General features: G+C 44.5%; 2 protein-coding genes across 7 annotated transcripts in view; both read left to right on the top strand.

The window, feature by feature from the left end:
• Positions 1–5685, top strand: part of C2CD3 (C2 domain containing 3 centriole elongation regulator) — a 96241-nt gene extending 90556 nt beyond the window's left edge. For 2 of the 4 annotated variants that reach the window (XM_039346456.1, XM_039346457.1), the window contains exon 33: positions 1509–2281. In XM_039346456.1, coding sequence (XP_039202390.1) covers positions 1509–1655 — 147 coding nt within the window. In that variant the 3' untranslated portion in view covers positions 1656–2281. Of the gene's footprint in view, positions 1–1508; positions 2282–4513 lie in introns of those variants that run through there. The other 2 variants (XR_005557062.1, XM_039346458.1) reach the window with 2 other exon arrangements.
• A 177-nt stretch (positions 5686–5862) lies between these two features.
• On the top strand, positions 5863–15556 carry LOC120309330 (mitochondrial uncoupling protein 3-like). 3 transcript variants are annotated; one of them, XR_005557063.1, is made up of 8 exons: positions 6121–6439; positions 7351–7586; positions 9577–9787; positions 10878–11075; positions 11175–11276; positions 12639–12819; positions 14009–14412; positions 15398–15532. XR_005557063.1 is itself a non-coding variant. In XM_039346461.1 (7 exons), the coding sequence occupies exons 2-7, from the start codon at positions 7461–7463 to the stop codon at positions 14121–14123; spliced, it is 933 nt and encodes a 310-aa protein (XP_039202395.1). In that variant the 5' UTR covers positions 6121–6439; positions 7351–7460; the 3' UTR covers positions 14124–14428. The 3 variants fall into 3 exon arrangements, 2 of the variants coding, with proteins under 2 accessions (XP_039202396.1, XP_039202395.1); XM_039346461.1 differs by lacking the exon at positions 15398–15532 and having other exon boundaries at positions 14009–14428; XM_039346462.1 differs by lacking the exons at positions 12639–12819; positions 14009–14412 and having other exon boundaries at positions 5863–6439; positions 15398–15556.
• The last annotated feature ends 1350 nt before the right edge of the window (positions 15557–16906 follow it).

The raw sequence follows: 16906 nt of genomic DNA on the forward strand, positions 1-16906 counted from the left end.
TGCAGTGTTCCCGGGGGGGGGTGTCACATGATCCCCTTTTGCAATCTTCTGACTAGCAAAGTCAATGGGGAAGCCAGATTTTCTTTCTCTCTCTCTCTCTCTCTCTCTCTCTCTCTCTCTCTCTCTCTCATCTATCTATCCACCCATCCATCTCTGTCCCTGTCTGTCTGTCTGTGTCTTTCTGCTCCCATCCACCCATCCATCTGTCTCTCTGTCAATCTAGGTCTTTCTCTCTCATCTACCTATCCATTCATCCATTCAACAATATCATCTATCTCTAAATATCCATCCATCTATTCTCTCTCTCTCTCTCTCTCTCTCAATTGTCGGTCGGTCAGTCGGTCTGCCTGCCTGCCTATCTATCTATCTATCTATCTATCTATCTATCTATCTATCATCTACCTATCTTTCTATCTATCTATCTATCTATCTATCTATCTATCTATCTCTATCTATCATTTATCATCTCTCCTCTCTCCTCTATCTGTCTGTCTATCTATCTATCTATCTATCTATCTATTTATCTATCTATCTATCTATCTATCACCTACCTATCTTTATCTCTATCTATCTATCTATCTATCTATCTATCTATCATTTATCATCTCTCCTCTCTCCTCTATCTGTCTGTCTATCTATCTATCATCCATCCATATCTATCTATCTATCTATCTATCTATCTATCTATCTATCATCTACCTATCTTTATCTCTATCTATCTATCTATCTATCTATCTATCTATCTATCTATCTATCATTTATCATCTCTCCTCTCTCCTCTATCTGTCTGTCTGCCTGTCTATCTGTCTATCTATCTATCTATCTATCTATCTATCTACCTATTTTATCTATCTGTCTACCTACTTATCTATCTATCTATCTATCTATCTATCTATCTATCTATCTATCTACCATCTACCTATCTTTATCTATCCTATCATCTTTATCTGTCTACCTACTTACCTACCTACCTACCTATCTCTCTATCTATCTATCATCTACCTATCTTTATCTATCTATCTATCTATCTATCTATCTATCTATCTATCTATCTATCTATCTACCTATCTTTATCTATCTTTATCTGTCTGTCTGTATCTATCTATCTGTCTATCTACCTATCTTTATCTATCTATCATCTACCTATCTCTATCTATTTATCTATATACCTATCTCTCTGTCTCTCTCTCTCTCTTTGTATCTCTCTACCTACCTATCTTTATCTATCTGTCTATGTACCTATCTTTATCTATCTATCTATCAAATTTAAATGCCACCCATCTCATTTTGCCTCTCAGCAAATCAGTTGATCCCTAGAAGGAACTCGTGTTCCCGGACCTTTAATTCCTTATTCATTTAGTTTCTCCGTGCACCAAATTTAGAAACTGCCCCTCTCCCTTCCAGAGCAGCGTCTGTAGTCACCAAAGAAATTGGTGTGTTTTTTTTAATGATTTCTGTCTGTGAACAACACAGAAGCTCTTGAGAGCCTTTTCCCTCCTTCATTTCAGACTGGAGAGGACCCAAGCCAGGCTCCGGGAACGTCTGACCGAAGGCCGGTCCAGCCCCGTCCGCACCCGATGCCCCTTCCGCTGCCCGAAGAGGAAACGAAAAGGATCGCTCGGATCTTTTCCATGCAGTTCTCCAAAAAACCATAAAGCCCGCCGGGCCGAGTCCGCTGGATAAAACCTTCTGCAAAAAGGCAGCCTCCACAGCACACTGCGACTTCAGCCGTCTTGATGCCGGCTGCCCCAGGTGCAAAGGAGGGCATCTCCCAGCAGGCATCTCTTCCCTGTGCGCCCCCCCCCCGCCCTTGTTTCTGAAACAGCACATAATAATCCAGCACTTTGTTCCCGTGAAGAACCCGCAGACATGGGCAAGCCATGATAACGGCAGGTTAGCATCCCCTGCAACGGCCGTCCGGAAGGCAACTTTGAGCTTGGAGTGGGCACCACCAGGACAGCTAACGTTCTCCAGGCCAGCTCCTGACCTCGCCATTTTTTTCCCCAGCATCTTATTCCTCCTGGCCTGAGCGTTGACGTGACTGGCATGGGAGCTGCGGAGATGCCCCTCTGGGCTGAATGACAGCCGGGGGCCCTGGCATAGCTGGGAGGAGGGGGCTGGGCACCTGCCCCCACTGTCACCCACCCCCTGGTAGCAGAGGAATCCAAATTGGTTTTTTCTTTCTTTCTTTCTTTCTCTTTTTTCTTTCTTTCTCTTTCATTCTTTCTCTTTTTTCTTTCTTTCTCTTTCATTCTTTTTATTTGTCTCTTTTTCTTTTCCTTCCTTCCTTCCATTTTCTTTCTTTCTCTTTCATTCTTTCTCTTTTTTATTTGTTCCTTTTCCTTCCTTCCATTTTCTTTCTTTCATTCTTTTTTTCTTTCTCTCTTCTCTTTCTTTCTTTCATTCTTTCTCTTTTTTATTTGTTCCTTTTCCTTCCTTCCATTTTCTTTCTTTCTTTCATTCTTTTTTTCTTTCTCTCTTCTCTTTTTTTCTCTTTCATTCTTTCTCTTTTTTATTTGTCCCTTTTCCTTCCTTCCATTTTCTTTCTTTCTCTTTCATTCTTTTTTCTTTCTCTCTTTCTCTTTTTTATTTGTCCCTTTTCCTTCTTTCCTTCCATTTTCTTTCTTTCTCTTTCATTCTTTTTTTCTTTCTTCTCTTTCTTTCTCTTTCATTCTTTTTTGTTTTTTCTTTTCCTTCCTTCCTTCATTTTCTTTCTCTTTTGTTCTTTCTTTTTCTTTTCTTTCTTTATTTCATTCTTTCTCTTTTTTATTTGTCTTTTTTTCCTTCCTTCCTTCCATTTTCTTTCTTTCTCTTTCATTCTTTTTTCTTCCTCTCTTCTCTTTCTTTCTCTTTCATTCTTTCTCTTTTTTATTTGTCCCTTTTCCTTCCATTTTCTTTCTTTTTCTTTCATTCTTTTTTCTTTCTCTCTTCTCTTTCTTTCTCTTTCATTCTCTTTTTTGTTTTTTCTTTTCCTTCCTTCCTTCATTTTCTTTCTCTTTTGTTCTTTCTTTTTCTTTTCTTTCTTTATTTCATTCTTTCTCTTTTTTATTTGTCTTTTTTCCTTCCTTCCTTCCATTTTCTTTCTTTCTCTTTCATTATTTTTTCTGTCTTTCTTTTCCCTCCCTCCCTCCCTCCCCTCCCTTTCTCTTTCTTTCTTTCTTTCTTTCTTTCTTTCTTTCTTTCTTTCTTTCTTTCTTTCTTTCTTTCTCAAATATCCATGTCAGTTTGGAGCTATTCCACGTGCCAACCAAAACCGATCAGTTGTCCCCTTAGCAATAGGAAGACGGGGGAAAAAGCCTCATTGTAGCAGCAGAATTCATCTTTTATCCGATTTTGGTGTCTTTTTTTTTTTTTTTCCGAGTGCCAGCGAGGAAGAGATTCATTCCAAACAGTCTCATCTCCCACTCAAGCACCCTGGCTCCCTCGGATCTGTGGACCTTCCCTCCCTCCCTCCCTCTTTAAAAATCCAATCTAGAGCACCTGTTTGCCTTTTCTTTTCATTTTTCTCCCATTGAAAAACCATCATTTCTGGATTCCCTGCCTGGAGAAATTTGCAACTGAAAGCTGAGCCTGGGGTAAAAAGGCACCCTTTCCTGAACGTTTCTTGAATTTAAATTTTTAATTATTTTACTTTTCAAGCACCAACCGCTTCCAATCCAATGCAGGCTGGAGACTTACCTGGTCGTCCCGGATGAAGGGTGACCCGGAAGGGATTGTGCAAGAGTTATAATGAACTTGGGGTGCGAACAGGCCACTCCGTTCTCACGGGACTGGGGACTGCTGCAAAAAAAAAAAAAAAGCACCCCACTCTAGGACGTGCAAATACTCCTCCAGGTGTGTATGTGTGTCTCTGATTGATTACATAGACCAGGGGTAGGCAACCTTGGCTCTTTTATGACTGGGGGACTTCAACTCCCAGAATTCCTCAGCCAGCATGGGGGAACTGTGGCCCCTTCATGACCTGGGGACTTCAACTCCCAGAATTCCTCAGCCAGCCTGGCTCAGCTTGGAAACCTCTCCCTTTCCCCTCAGCATGGCTGGTTGAGGAATTCTGGGAGTTGAAGTCCACGAGTCATGAAGGGGCCATAGTTCCCCCATGCTGGCTCAGGAATTCTGGGAGTTGAAGTCCACGAGTCATGAAGGGGCCAAAGTTCCCCCATGCTGGCTCAGGAATTCTGGGAGTTGAAGTCCACGGGTCATAAAAGAGCCAAGGTTGCCTAATCCTGGCATAGACCTTGATCCTACTGGTTTGTCCCCTTTTTAAGAACACGGGGAAAATTATCTGTCCAAATGGAAATGTGCTAATTTATTTACGAAGAACTTTTAGTTCGCTTTTTTCTATTATTATTATTGTGTGATTCTGGGTTTTTATACAATAAAGATAAAAGTTAAATTTTGTACACATTCAAATCTATTTCTTCGGCAGCCGTATAACATTTCAGGCAATTTCACGGTGTCCCTTCGCACTTCCACCCTCTTAACAATGGGGCAATTTTCATATCTTGCCCGACAGCCGGCTGGTTGCGAGAACATTTTGGCAACTTACTTGAGGCACCCAAATAAATGACACCTGTTGGCCTGAACTGTTTGTCCCAGAAACTGGAGAAGAAGCTGGCATTTTCCTCCTGCCATCTGACTGCCAGATCCTGACCCAAAGGATGACGACAAGAAAACTCTTTAATTTCCGGTGACGTCTGTACAACCCCAGTTGCGGAGGTCACACAGTTTCCCGGCCTCGGCTGCTGTGAACGGTAAATTGCAAAGCACAAAATGTTCCTGGCCAAACTTCCCTAAATACGCAAAGGGGTGGCTGACTTCCCTTCCGCAGAAGGTGATCTGTGACGTTTCGCTTAATCAGTGGGGCTGGACTGGATGACCTCAAGGATCCGTTCCCGCCAGACGATTCTAGCTCTCCAGAGCATCCATTGGCAAAAGATAGGTCCGAATGCCTGGCGCGTTGGTGAACTTGCAGCACACCCACCAATACAGGTTGTCCTCGAATTACAACTGTGGTTGAGTCCAAAATTTCTGTCGTTAAGCAAGGCAGTTGTTAAGTAGGCTTTGCCCCCTTTTACGACTTTTCATAGCGCAGTTGTGAATCACTGCAGCTGCTAAGCCATTAAAACGGTTATTGAGTGAATCAATCTGGCTTCCCCAGTGACTTTGGGGGGAAAGTGGATTTGCTTAACGACCGCATGATTTACTTAACAACTGTGGTGATCTGCTTAACCACAGGAAAAAGGTTGTAAATTCAGCATGACTCACTTAACAACCAAGTGGCACAGCAATGGAAATTATGGTCCCAACTTTAGTCATAAGTCAAGGACTCACCTGTACTGAATTCCCTCATTTTTCTAGACTGGCAGAGTCCCCAAAATAAATTTCCATCCCTTGCTAAACTAAGTTAAATATCTTCCTCAATTTAACACAAGCTCAGTTAAGGATGTTGGTCCCTTTGCAGCCCTCCCTGGTGTGTTTGCACCGAACCTGGTTAAATTGTTCGTCTGAATGCAGCCACTCCACACCACAGAAGCGTGCAGCTTGGAAGGTTGCAGAAAGAATGTGGGTTAATCCTCGACTTACGACCGCCATTGAGCTCAAAAGGCACGTCGTCAAGGGAGAAGCTTGTTAAGTGAGTTTTGCCCCGTTTTACAACTTTTCACTGCCACGTTAAATGAATGACTGCACTCGTTAAGTCAGTAACACGGTTGTTAAGTGAATTTGGCTTCCCCATTGCTGGTGAGAAGGTCGCAAAAGGGGATCATGTGATCCCGGGACATGGCAGCCATCGTAAATACAAGTCAGTTGCCGAGGCCTCTGAATTTTGATCACGTGATCAAGGGGATGCTGCAATGGTCGTAAGCGTGAAAAAGGGTCCTAAGTCACTTTTTCAGTGCCGTTGGAACCTTGAATGGTCACTAACTGAACCGTTGTAAGTCGAGGACTGCCTGTGATCCTAAAACTCAACCCCTGGTTGCTGTTTCATAGCCTCGTGTCTCAGGAGACTCCCACCGCCCCTCTGGGGTGAAAAAAAACCCTGTGTACAAACAGAGATATTTCCATAGTGACAAATGCCACCCTTATTTTTGGCCACAAACACACACCGGGCATCTGTGTGTGTGTATATGTGTGTGTGGGGGGGTGTCATTTCAGTCCTCGCACTGGCTGACCCGCCACCCGATGGGTGTTTTCATCTGTTGGCATCTTCTTGAAATGCCAGCCTGGCTGAGTTTATAAATGGGGGTGGACAACGATGACGAACGAGAGTCTCGACATATATTTGAGCCGGCTTGGACCGGCTGGACCGGCTGGATCGTTTGATTGATGAATGATTTTATTAGCCATTATCGAAAGAAATCGTTTTTGCAAGAAGATTCTTCGAGCTGTGAATGGGGCAGACCAGCCTGAGGATTTGGAGAGAAAAATTATCCCGGTCCAGGTAGAAATTCTGTTTTTACTGCTTAGTTACAGGCGGTTCTCAGCTTACGATCCGTCGCTTAGTGACTATGATTTATTGATTGTTGTTTGTAACTTAGGTTTAATGATGGTAACTATGATTATGACCTATCACCTATTACTTGCTGCTTTAAACTGTGAGCTTAGGCCCCAAATTCCTTGTGTCTCCGATCATTGGCCAATAAAGAATTCTGTTCTGTTCTATTATTTCTATTTCTATTATTTCTATTTCTATTCTATTCTATTCTTATTTCTATTCTATTTTGTATTTCTATTCTCTTCTATTCTGTATTTCCATTCCATTCCATTCCATTCTATTCTATTCTATTCTACTCTATTCTATTCTTATAATTCTTATTTCTATTCTAATTCCTATTCCTATTCCTATCCTATCCTACCCTACCCTATTCTAATTCTATTCTATTCTATTCTATTCTATTCTATTCTATTCTATTCTATTCTATTCTATTCTGTATTTCCATTCTGTAATTCTATTCTATTCTATTCTATTCTATTCTATTCTATTCTATTCTATTCTGTATTTCTATTCTATTCTATTCTATTCTATTCTATTCTATTCTTATTCTATATATGACCCCCAGCTTAAATCCATCTGACCCAGTGAGATATGAAGGAACACCTTTGAAAGAAAACTGCAACAAAAAAAGGATGTTGGGCTTGTGCAATGCCACAACACTCCCACCTTATATACTCTTTGTCAACAAGAGCTTCTGTCAAGGATGACACTTCGGCAGCTGTGTGCCTTTGCGTTTCAAGTTCTGCTGACACGGATAAACTACTTTGATTAAATTTCGGTCCAGCGTCAATTATAGCGATAGTAGTAATCCTTGCGGTTGTCGCGATCAACTTTATTATTATTATTTTTTCTCCAAGGTTCCTTCCTTCCCCCTCAAGGGCAGGGCTGCTTCTGACGCAGACATCCCAAATTTTAGACAACACCCAAAGAAGGATATCTGGCGTGGAGATTGTAGTTGCTGAGAAGGATGGTCGGTTTGAAGCCCACCGACATCCCACCGTCGGCGCCCATCAAATTCCTCAGCGCTGGCACAGCTGCCTGCGTTGCTGATCTCTGCACGTTCCCCTTGGACACGGCCAAAGTCCGGCTCCAGGTAGGTCGCGCTCAGAAGGGCAGCCGTCACTAAAGAAGACGACGATGGCAAAGAATATAAATCTTTTCATTCTCCAGCCTTCAGTCAGAACGGAATGACACTTCTTGGCATGAGAAGCGAAACCTCTTCAAGCAAAGTTTTTAAGAAGTTTTTAAGAAGAGTCTGGACAGCCATTTGTCCGAAATGGTATAGGGCAGTGGTTCTCAATTTTTTTAATGCCACGACCCCCAACTGGTCGTAAGTCGAGGACTACTCAACCGGTCATAAGTCAAGGACTACTCAACGGGTGCAGCACCGTTTGCAGAATGGGACTTTTGGCGGGCTCAGCAGGGCAGAGACAGCCTGGACAATTCCTATTGGCTTTTGAAAGCCAATAGAATTAGACTCTAGTCAAGAGAGTCTATTCTATTGGCTTTCAAAAGCCAATAGAATAAAAGGGAGTAGCACAGCTAAGGAAAAGGGGGAAAAAATGGCAGACTGCGTTGTTTGGCGACCCCCGTGAAATGGTCGTTCGACCCCAAATGGGGTCCCGACCCACAGGTTGAGAACCACTGGTATAGGGTTTCCTGCCTGAGCAGGGGGGTTGGACTAGATGACCTCCAAGATCCCTTTCAACTTTATTACTAATTATTATTATTATTATTATTACTACTACTACTACTACTATAAACAAAGAAAGTCCAGCGTGGAAGCATACCAAGGAAGGATGGGAGGGGACCTTGGAGGTCATCTAGTCCAACCCCTTGCCGGGGCAGGGATCCATTAGTCTGACCGCTGCTCAATGCCTTGGGTGATAGTCCAGAAGATTCTAATCATGTGTCGGGTGGCGCTGTGCGCTGTGCGGTACAGGAAGTACATGACTTATGGCCGCAACTCAGCCCAAAAATTTCTGACACTAATTGAGACCCTTATTAAGCGGGTTTTGCCCCGTTTTATGACCTTTCCTGCCACATTGTGGAACAAGCCATGGTTTAGAGCAGTGTGAGGAAAAGCCTGTTAGCAAAGTAGAAACATGGAAGGAATATGCGCTAATCGGATCAACTTTGAAGCCCTCCGTTCTCAGTACACTTTATCAAAACTGCTAGGGCCGCATGGTTGATAAATTTCTTTTTATTAAGACAATAAATCTGCCTTGAGCATAGTAACAATGGAAGGCAGGGAAGTGACTTAAGGTTTGCTAATTATGAATATGCACGCTTATGTCATCTGTTAGATATGCATATGTCTCATTTTTCCTCCTTTCCTGAAATATATAAATATGAGTGCATCTTTTTGCCTGTAGGAGTCCTCATTATATTCTAGAGCGGGGGTCTTCAAACTTGGCCCCTTCATGACTCGTGGACTTCAACTCCCAGAATTCCTCAGCCAGCATGGGGGAACTATGGCCCCTTCATGACTCATGGACTTCAACTCCCAGAATTCCTCAGCCAGTGTGGGGGAACTATGGCCCCTTCATGACTCATGGACTTCAACTCCCAGAATTCCTGAGTCAGCATGGGGGAAACTATGGCCCCTTCATGACTCATGGACTTCAACTCCCAGAATTCCTCAGCCAGTGTGGGGGAACTATGGCCCCTTCATGACTCATGGACTTCAACTCCCAGAATTCCTGAGTCAGCATGGGGGAAACTATGGCCCCTTCATGACTCGTGGACTTCAACTCCCAGAATTCCTGAGCTAGCATGGGGGAAACTGTGGAATTCTGGGAGTTGAAGTCCACAAGGCATAAAAGGGCCAAGTTTGAAGACCCCCATTCTAGAGAGAATTTATTTCGTGCACATTATGTGCACTGTGAACCATAAATACTGTAGTGAGCCTTGCTTATTGGGGTTTTTTTTTTCTTGTTTCGTCCTGTGTTTGATGAGTGATGCTGGCTGGGGAATTCTGGGAGTTGAAGTCCCAGGTGTCTTAACCTTGCCAAGGTTGAGCAACTCCATTTTAGACCAAGGCCAGGATGATAACACCACCCAATCCCTCTTTCTCGTCCCAGATCCAGGGGGAATCGAGGACCTGCAAAGCGAGCAGACAAGTGAAATACAAAGGGGTGCTGGGCACCATCGCCACCATGGTGAAGATGGAAGGGCCCAAGAGCCTCTACAACGGGCTGGTGGCCGGCCTTCAGCGCCAGATGAGTTTCGCCTCGGTCCGGATCGGACTCTACGACTCCGTGAAGCAGCTCTACACGCCCAAGGGCTCCGAGCGTAAGTCTGGAGTCTCGCATAAGACTCTTCCTCTTCCTCTTCCTCTTCCTCTCCTCTCCTCCCCATTCCCTCCTAGCACTGATGATGTTACCTAGTCAGGTAAGGAAATGTCTGCAAGAAAACAACCAAGCTCAGAGAGCACGCAGGACCCCACAGTCTTCCTCCTCCTCCTCTTCCTCCTCTTCTTCTTCCTCTTCTTCTTCTTCTTCTTCTTTCCTCCTCCTCTTCCTCCTCCTCTTCTACTTCTTCTTCTCCTCTTCTTCTCCTCCTCCTCCTTTCTTCTTCTCCTCCTCTTCTTCTTCTTCTCCTCCTTTCTTCTTTTTCTCATCCTCTTCTTCTTCTCCTCCTCTTCTCCTCCTCCTCCTCCTCCTCCTTCTTCTCCTCCTCCTCCTCCTCTTCTTCTTCTCCTCCTCCTCCTTTTTCTTCTCCTTTCTTCTTCTCCTCCTCTCTTCTCCTCCTCCTCCTTTCTTCTTCTCCTCCTCCTCTTCTTCTTCTCCTCCTCCTCCTCCTCTTCTTCTTCTCCTCCTCTTCTCCTCCTCCTCCTCCTCCTCCTTCTTCTCCTCCTCCTCCTCTTCTTCTTCTCCTCCTCCTCCTCCTTTTTCTTCTCCTTTCTTCTTCTCCTCCTCTTCTCCTCCTCCTCCTTCTTCTCCTCCTCCTTTCTTCTTCTCCTCCTCCTCCTCTTCTTCTTCTTCTTCTCCTCCTCTCTTCTTCTCCTCCTCCTCCTTTTTCTTCTCGTCCTTTCTTCTTCTCCTCCTCCTCTCTTCTCCTCCTCCTTCTCCTCCTTCTTCTCTTCCTTTCTTCTTCTTCTCCTCTTCTTCTACTTCTTCTCCTCCTCCTCTCTTCTTCTCCTCCTTCTCCTCCTCCTCCTTCTCCTCCTCCTCCTCCTCCTTCTTCTTCTTCTCCTCCTCTCTTCTCCTCCTCCTCCTTCTTCGCCTCCTCCTCCTCCTCTCCCCCTCCTCCTCCTCATTGTTGTTGTTGTTGTTGTTGTTGTTGTTGTTATATGTTAGGGAACTCTGCTCTAGAGTAACAGAGGCTCCCCTGGGCTGATTCATCGTCCCTCTTTCTCCCTTTCTCCCTCCTCCTACCTCAGATTCCAGCATTTTCATCCGACTCCTTGCCGGCTGTACCACCGGCGCCATGGCGGTGACCTGCGCCCAGCCGACGGACGTGGTGAAAGTCCGCTTCCAAGCCCACATCCAGCTGGTGGGGGCTCCCAAGAGGTACAATGGGACAGTGGATGCCTATCGGACAATCGCCCGGGAAGAAGGGGTCCGAGGCCTCTGGAAAGGTACCTGTCCACCTCTGTCCTTTTTTTCCCCCCAAAAGTGATGTTGGAATCCAAAAACCTTCATTCTCCATAACCGACATTTCCTTCCATCCCTGGCAGGGACCTTCCCCAACATCACTCGTAACGCCATTGTGAACTGTGGGGAGATGGTGACCTATGACCTCATCAAGGAGACCCTGCTGAAACATCACCTGATGACAGGTAAGGATAGGATACGATAGGAAAGGACAGGGTAGACTAGACTAGACTTAGACTAGACTAGACTAGACTAGACTTAGACTAGACTTAGACTAGACTAGACTAGACTTAGACTAGATTTAGACTAGACTAGACTTAGACTAGACTAGACTACTTAGACTAGACTTAGACTAGACTAGATGATTTAGACTAGACTATAGACTAGACTTAGACTTAGACTAGACTAGACTAGACTTAGACTAGACTAGACCTAGACTAGACTAGACTAAACTTAGACTAGACTAGACTTAGACTAGACTAGACTTAGACTAGACTAGACTAGACTTAGACTAGATTAGACTAGACTTAGACTAGACTTAGACTAGACTAGACTAGACCTAGACTAGACTAGACCTAGACTAGACTAGACTAGACTTAGATTAGACTAGACTAGACTTAGACTAGACAGACTAGATTAGACTAGACTAGACTACACTTAGACTAGACTAGACTACACTTAGACTAGACTACTAGTTGTAGTAGTAGTAATAATAATAATAATGTTGGAAGGACCTTGGAGATCGTCTAGTCCAACCCCCTGCTCAGGCAGGAAACCCTACACCATTTCAGACAAATGGCTGTCCAGTCTCTTCTTAAAAACTCCCAGTGTTGGAGCATTCACCACTTCTGGAGGCAGGTAGTTCCACTGGTTAATTGTTCTCACTGTCAGGAAGTTTCTCCTTAGTTCCAGGTTGCTTCTCTCCTTGATGAGTTTCCATCTGTTGCTTCTTGTCCTGCCTTCCGGCGCTTTGGAGAACAGCTTGACTCCCTCTTCTTTGGGGCAGCCCCTGAGATACTGGAAGGCTTCTATCATGTCCCCCCTCGTCCTTCTCTTCATTAAACTAGACAGACCCAATTCCAGCAACCGTTCCTTGTATGTTTTAGCCTCCAGTCCCCTGATCATCTTTATCGCTCCATGTACTTCCAGCGGGCCGTTCTAGGCCTGCGAGGCCTCCTCCAGGTCTCCCAGGCCTAAAACAGACTTCCAGAAGCGGTGTAGTATATTCAGCCAGTTCTCCGAACTCAACAAAACATTAGTTCCCGGTTCTCCCGAACCGGTGCGAACCGGTCTGAATCCCACCACTGGTTTTCAATCATCTGAATGTAAATCACATAGGGAATGCTACAATGGTCCTAAGTGTGAAAAAAAACGGTCATAATTCCCCTTTTTTTCAGTGCTGTCGTAACTCGGAACGGTCACTAAGAGAACCGTGACGAGTCGAGGGCTGCCTGGAGAATTCTTGGTGAAGGCAATGTGCTGGGTAACTTCTCTCCAGCCTCTGAGGCCCATCGTCCTGAGGGTCTTCTACTCCTTTGTCTCCCCAGATAATTTCCCATGCCACTTTGTGGCGGCGTTTGGAGCTGGTTTCTGTGCAACGGTGGTGGCGTCACCGGTGGACGTGGTCAAAACGCGGTACATGAACTCCGGCACCGGACACTATAAGAACGCCTTGAACTGCATGCTGACCATGGTGGTGAAGGAAGGACCCCGTGCTTTCTACAAAGGGTGGGTGACTAGCTCCCCTCACCACGCGGAGGAGGCCCTGCTCCTCCCCACCCGTCTCCCAGAATACCTCCTTGGGGGACAGATGGGGATGCAGCTAGTCCTCGAATTACGACAGTTTGTTTACTGACCGTTCGAAGTTACGACAGCACTGAAACGAATGACTGACAGAAATAGCATTCAGGAATTAGAATGGAATGGAATGGAATATAGAATAGAATAGAATAGAATAGAATGGAATGGAATGGAATAGAATAGAATAGAATAGAATAGAATAGAATAGAATAGAATAGAATAGAATAGAATATAGAATGGAATGGACTAGAATAGAATAGAATAGAATAGAATAGAATAGAATAGAATAGAATAGAATAGAATAGAATATAGAATGGAATGGAATGGAATAGAATAGAATAGAATATAGAATAGAATATAGAATAGAATAGAATGGAATGGAATGGAATAGAATAGAATAGAATATAGAGTAGAATATAGAATAGAATAGAATATAGAATAGAATATGGAATGGAATGGAATGGAATAGAATAGAATAGAATAGAATATGGAATAGAATAGAATAGAATAGAATAGAATATAGAATGGAATAGAATAGAATAGAATAGAATAGAATAGAATAGAATAGAATAGAATGAATGGATGGAATGGAATAGAATAGAATAGAATAGAATAGAATAGAATAGAATAGAGAATAGAATAGAATAGAGTAGGAGCTTTGACCCCCTAAAGTCCCTATAGCACAGTGGTTCTCAACCTTTTTTTTCTGGCGACCCCGGTCATAAGGACGCGCCGTGCATGCGCGATGCGGTACACATGTGCGGCCGCGCGCCCATGTGCGGCGCCCATGCGCGGTGGCATGCCCATGCACGGCGCCCATGCGCAGTGCCGCCAGCTGACAAAAAAATGGCGGATCGCGTTGTTTGGCGACCCCCGTGAAATGGTCGTTCAACCCCAAATGGGGTCGCGACCCACAGGTTGAGAACCGCTGGTATAGCAATTCCCTGATCCCAAATCCACACCACTGCAAGTAAAGAAGGAGACGGCGCATCAAACACAACCTGGGGGCCACCATCTTGACTTTTTCAACCTTCTGGACACAGAGGCTTGTGCATTCTCCGCTCTCAGGCACCAGCGATTAAATTCCTTTTCTTTATCTTTTTTTTTTCTTCTCCAGCTTCATGCCTTCTTTCTTACGGTTGGGATCCTGGAACGTGGTGATGTTTGTGTCCTACGAGCAGCTGAAACGGTTGCTGGTTTTGGCTCAGCTTTCTTGGGAGACCCCCTTCTGATCTGATCGGATCCGGGCCAGGGTCTCCTCCAGCCAAAGAGAGAACCACAAGGGGGGGGGACTTTTAAATTCTGCAAACAGTATTTGCCGGGATGGCAAGCCTACCTATCAATTATATTAATTGCCGCCAACGCTGTGCCCATTGAGGCACGAGACTTAAACACGCTGCAAGAAGACTTTTTATCACGTTAACAAGGCGCAACTAGACATGGATCACACATGCTTGCTCAGCAAAAGCCAGCCAGATGTGGATCAGATAGCACGGGGTCTCCGTGAGAGGATCCCAAGAGGTAAGGATCCTAAAGTGCTACAAGGCCACCGTATCCTAACTTGATCCGTATTTCTGACATATGTTAAGAGCTGTGGGTTGTTTTCAAAATCAGCCCCTGGAAGACAGGTGGAATTCTGGGAGTTGAAGTCCACCCAGCTTCCAGAAGCCAACTTTGGAAAACATTGTGTTAGACTGCAGGGGTCTTCAAACTTGGCCCTTTGATGACTGGTGGACTTCAACTCCCAGAATTCCTCAGCCAGCATGGGAGAACTATGGCCCCCTTCATGACTTGTGGACTTCAACTCCCAGAATTCCTCAGCCAGCATGGGGGGAACTATGGCCCTTTCATGACTTGTGGACTTCAACTCCCAGAATTCCTCAGCCAGTGTGCCTGGCTGAGGAATTCTGGGAGTTGAAGTCCACAAGAAGGGGGTCTTCAAACTTGGCCCTTTGATGACTGGTGGACTTCAACTCCCAGAATTCCTCAGACAGGCACGGATGGAAACTCATCAAGGGGAGAAGCAACCTGGAACTAAGGAGAAACTTCCTGACAGTGAAAACAATTAACCAGTGGAACCACCTGCCTCCAGAAGCGGTGAATACTCCAACATTTCTAATAATAATAATAATAATGATGATGATGATGATTATGTTGGGAGGGATCTTGGAGGTCATCTAGTCCAACCCCCTGTTCAGGCAGGAAACCCTATATTATACTATAGGGTTTCCTGCCTGAGCAGGGGGTTGGACTAGATGACCTCCAAGGTCCCTTCCAAAATCATCATCATCACCATCATTATTACGAAATAAGGGCTGCTTTAGGATTTCTGTGCTTTTCTAGTGCTGCGAAGCTTGAAACATTTTATGTTTTCTTTTTATCAGAATGTCCCAAGTATTGATTGACTTTATTAGTTTGTTCTGCGGTCAAAACATTTTTTAAAAAAAATATGCAAAAATTTAGACCACTTTGGCTAAACCATCTTCCTTTCTCCTTTTTTTTCTAGTGAAGGAAGCGGTGGAAAAAGAGAGACTGTTTTCTGAAATCCTGCTAAGACAGGGCTTTTCAACCAGGGGTATGGGTACCACCTGTGGTATATTGGCACCTGGCAGGGGGTACACGACCATCCTAGAAAAATGGCAATGGGGGAGGGGAATGGGCTGAACCGGGGGCAGCACCGCACAAGCCTGAGCGAGAGACGGCTGGAGCTGCAGGGCTGGCAGGGCTCAGCGGAAGCGCCAGGATCACCACCAGGATCCAGCTGGAGCTCAGCACTGATCCTGGTGCTTCTGCTGAGCCCACAAGAAGCACCCATCAGCTGGAATGTTGCAGCCTCTCCAGCGTCTTGTGATTTACATTCAGATGCTTGGCCACTGATTCATATTTATGACGGTCACTGTGTCCCAGGGTCATGTGAAGTGACCAAAACCTGCTGCAACCACCCAGCAGACGGGGGGAATAAAAACCAAACACCCCCCACCCCACCCCCACTGCCAATCCCCAACAGAAATGCTCACAACAGTGAAAACCTCGGACAGGAGGAAGAGCGCGGCCGGGCGGGCAGGCAGGTGTCTTGCTCGGCTGTGGCTGGGGGGGGGGGCACTTTTTTCAGTGCCGTTGTAACTTCGAACAGTCACTAAGCAAACTGTTGTAAGTCGAGGACCACTTGTACTTTATCACTTTTTTTTTTTTTTTTTGGTCATCAAATTTTTGACCCCTTGCTAGGCGACTGGTGGTACTCGGATGTTGCCCTATCCTAAAAGTGGTACAATGGGTGAAAAGGTTGAAAAGCCCTGTTCTAGTGGACACTCTGCTATCAAAATAAATTATAACAAATTATAAGTGCTTCCTCCCACAACAGACTTTCAGGGAATTAAAATCAAAGCCCTTTGCCTGGGTCTCCAGAACTGTACATTTTCCCTTTTCTCTCAATAAACTTTTTTTAAAAAATTGCAAATACATCTGAGATTTATATCAGTATTGCTTATCACAATGGCTTACTCACAATTATTTTTTTTGACCGAAGTCGGTATTCATATAAAAATGGGGTGGATTAACCAACCTGAAATGAACAAAAAAAATGGCATAAATTATAATTATCTAATATAAAACCCAGCAACACGCTGCAATCCATCTAACAAGCACACAGTATCCAGTCATGTGAATATGTGTGTGGTTTTGTGTGTGTGTGTGTGTGTCTAGCCCTCAGAGCCAGGTTATAAGTAGCTTTTGGGGTGTTCATCGTAACTTTGAACAATCGCTAAGCAGCTAGTCCTTAAGTGAGGACTACTTGTCCTTTTACATATTCACATATTCGTTTTTTTCTTAGGACAATTTTCACTGAATTGTACGGAGAGATTTCTAGCCTGATTCTTTTCCACTTCCAACAACTGAGTTATTCTTAGTTAAAAAGAGACTAAAATAGTTTTTTTTTTCAAATCTGGCAACTTTACAATGTGTGAACTTCAATTCCCAGAATTCCCCCAGCCAGCACGGGGAACTCTGGGAGTTGAAA

The sequence above is a fragment of the Crotalus tigris genome, unplaced genomic scaffold (assembly GCF_016545835.1).
Source record: "Crotalus tigris isolate CLP2741 ecotype Arizona unplaced genomic scaffold, ASM1654583v1 scf7180000017997.644853, whole genome shotgun sequence".
Taxonomy (NCBI): Eukaryota; Metazoa; Chordata; class Lepidosauria; order Squamata; family Viperidae; genus Crotalus; species Crotalus tigris.

What these genes read in the sequence shown, in the direction of transcription:
- LOC120309330 (XM_039346461.1), top strand. Translation starts at nt 7,461, where the DNA reads ATGGTCGGTTTGAAGCCCACCGACATCCCACCGTCGGCGCCCATCAAA. An exon ending in GGTCCGAGGCCTCTGGAAAG is followed by an intron (nt 11,076 to 11,174) that starts GTACCTGTCCAC and finishes CATCCCTGGCAG; the next exon opens with GGACCTTCCCCAACATCACT. An exon ending in GAAACATCACCTGATGACAG is followed by an intron (nt 11,277 to 12,638) that starts GTAAGGATAGGA and finishes TTGTCTCCCCAG; the next exon opens with ATAATTTCCCATGCCACTTT.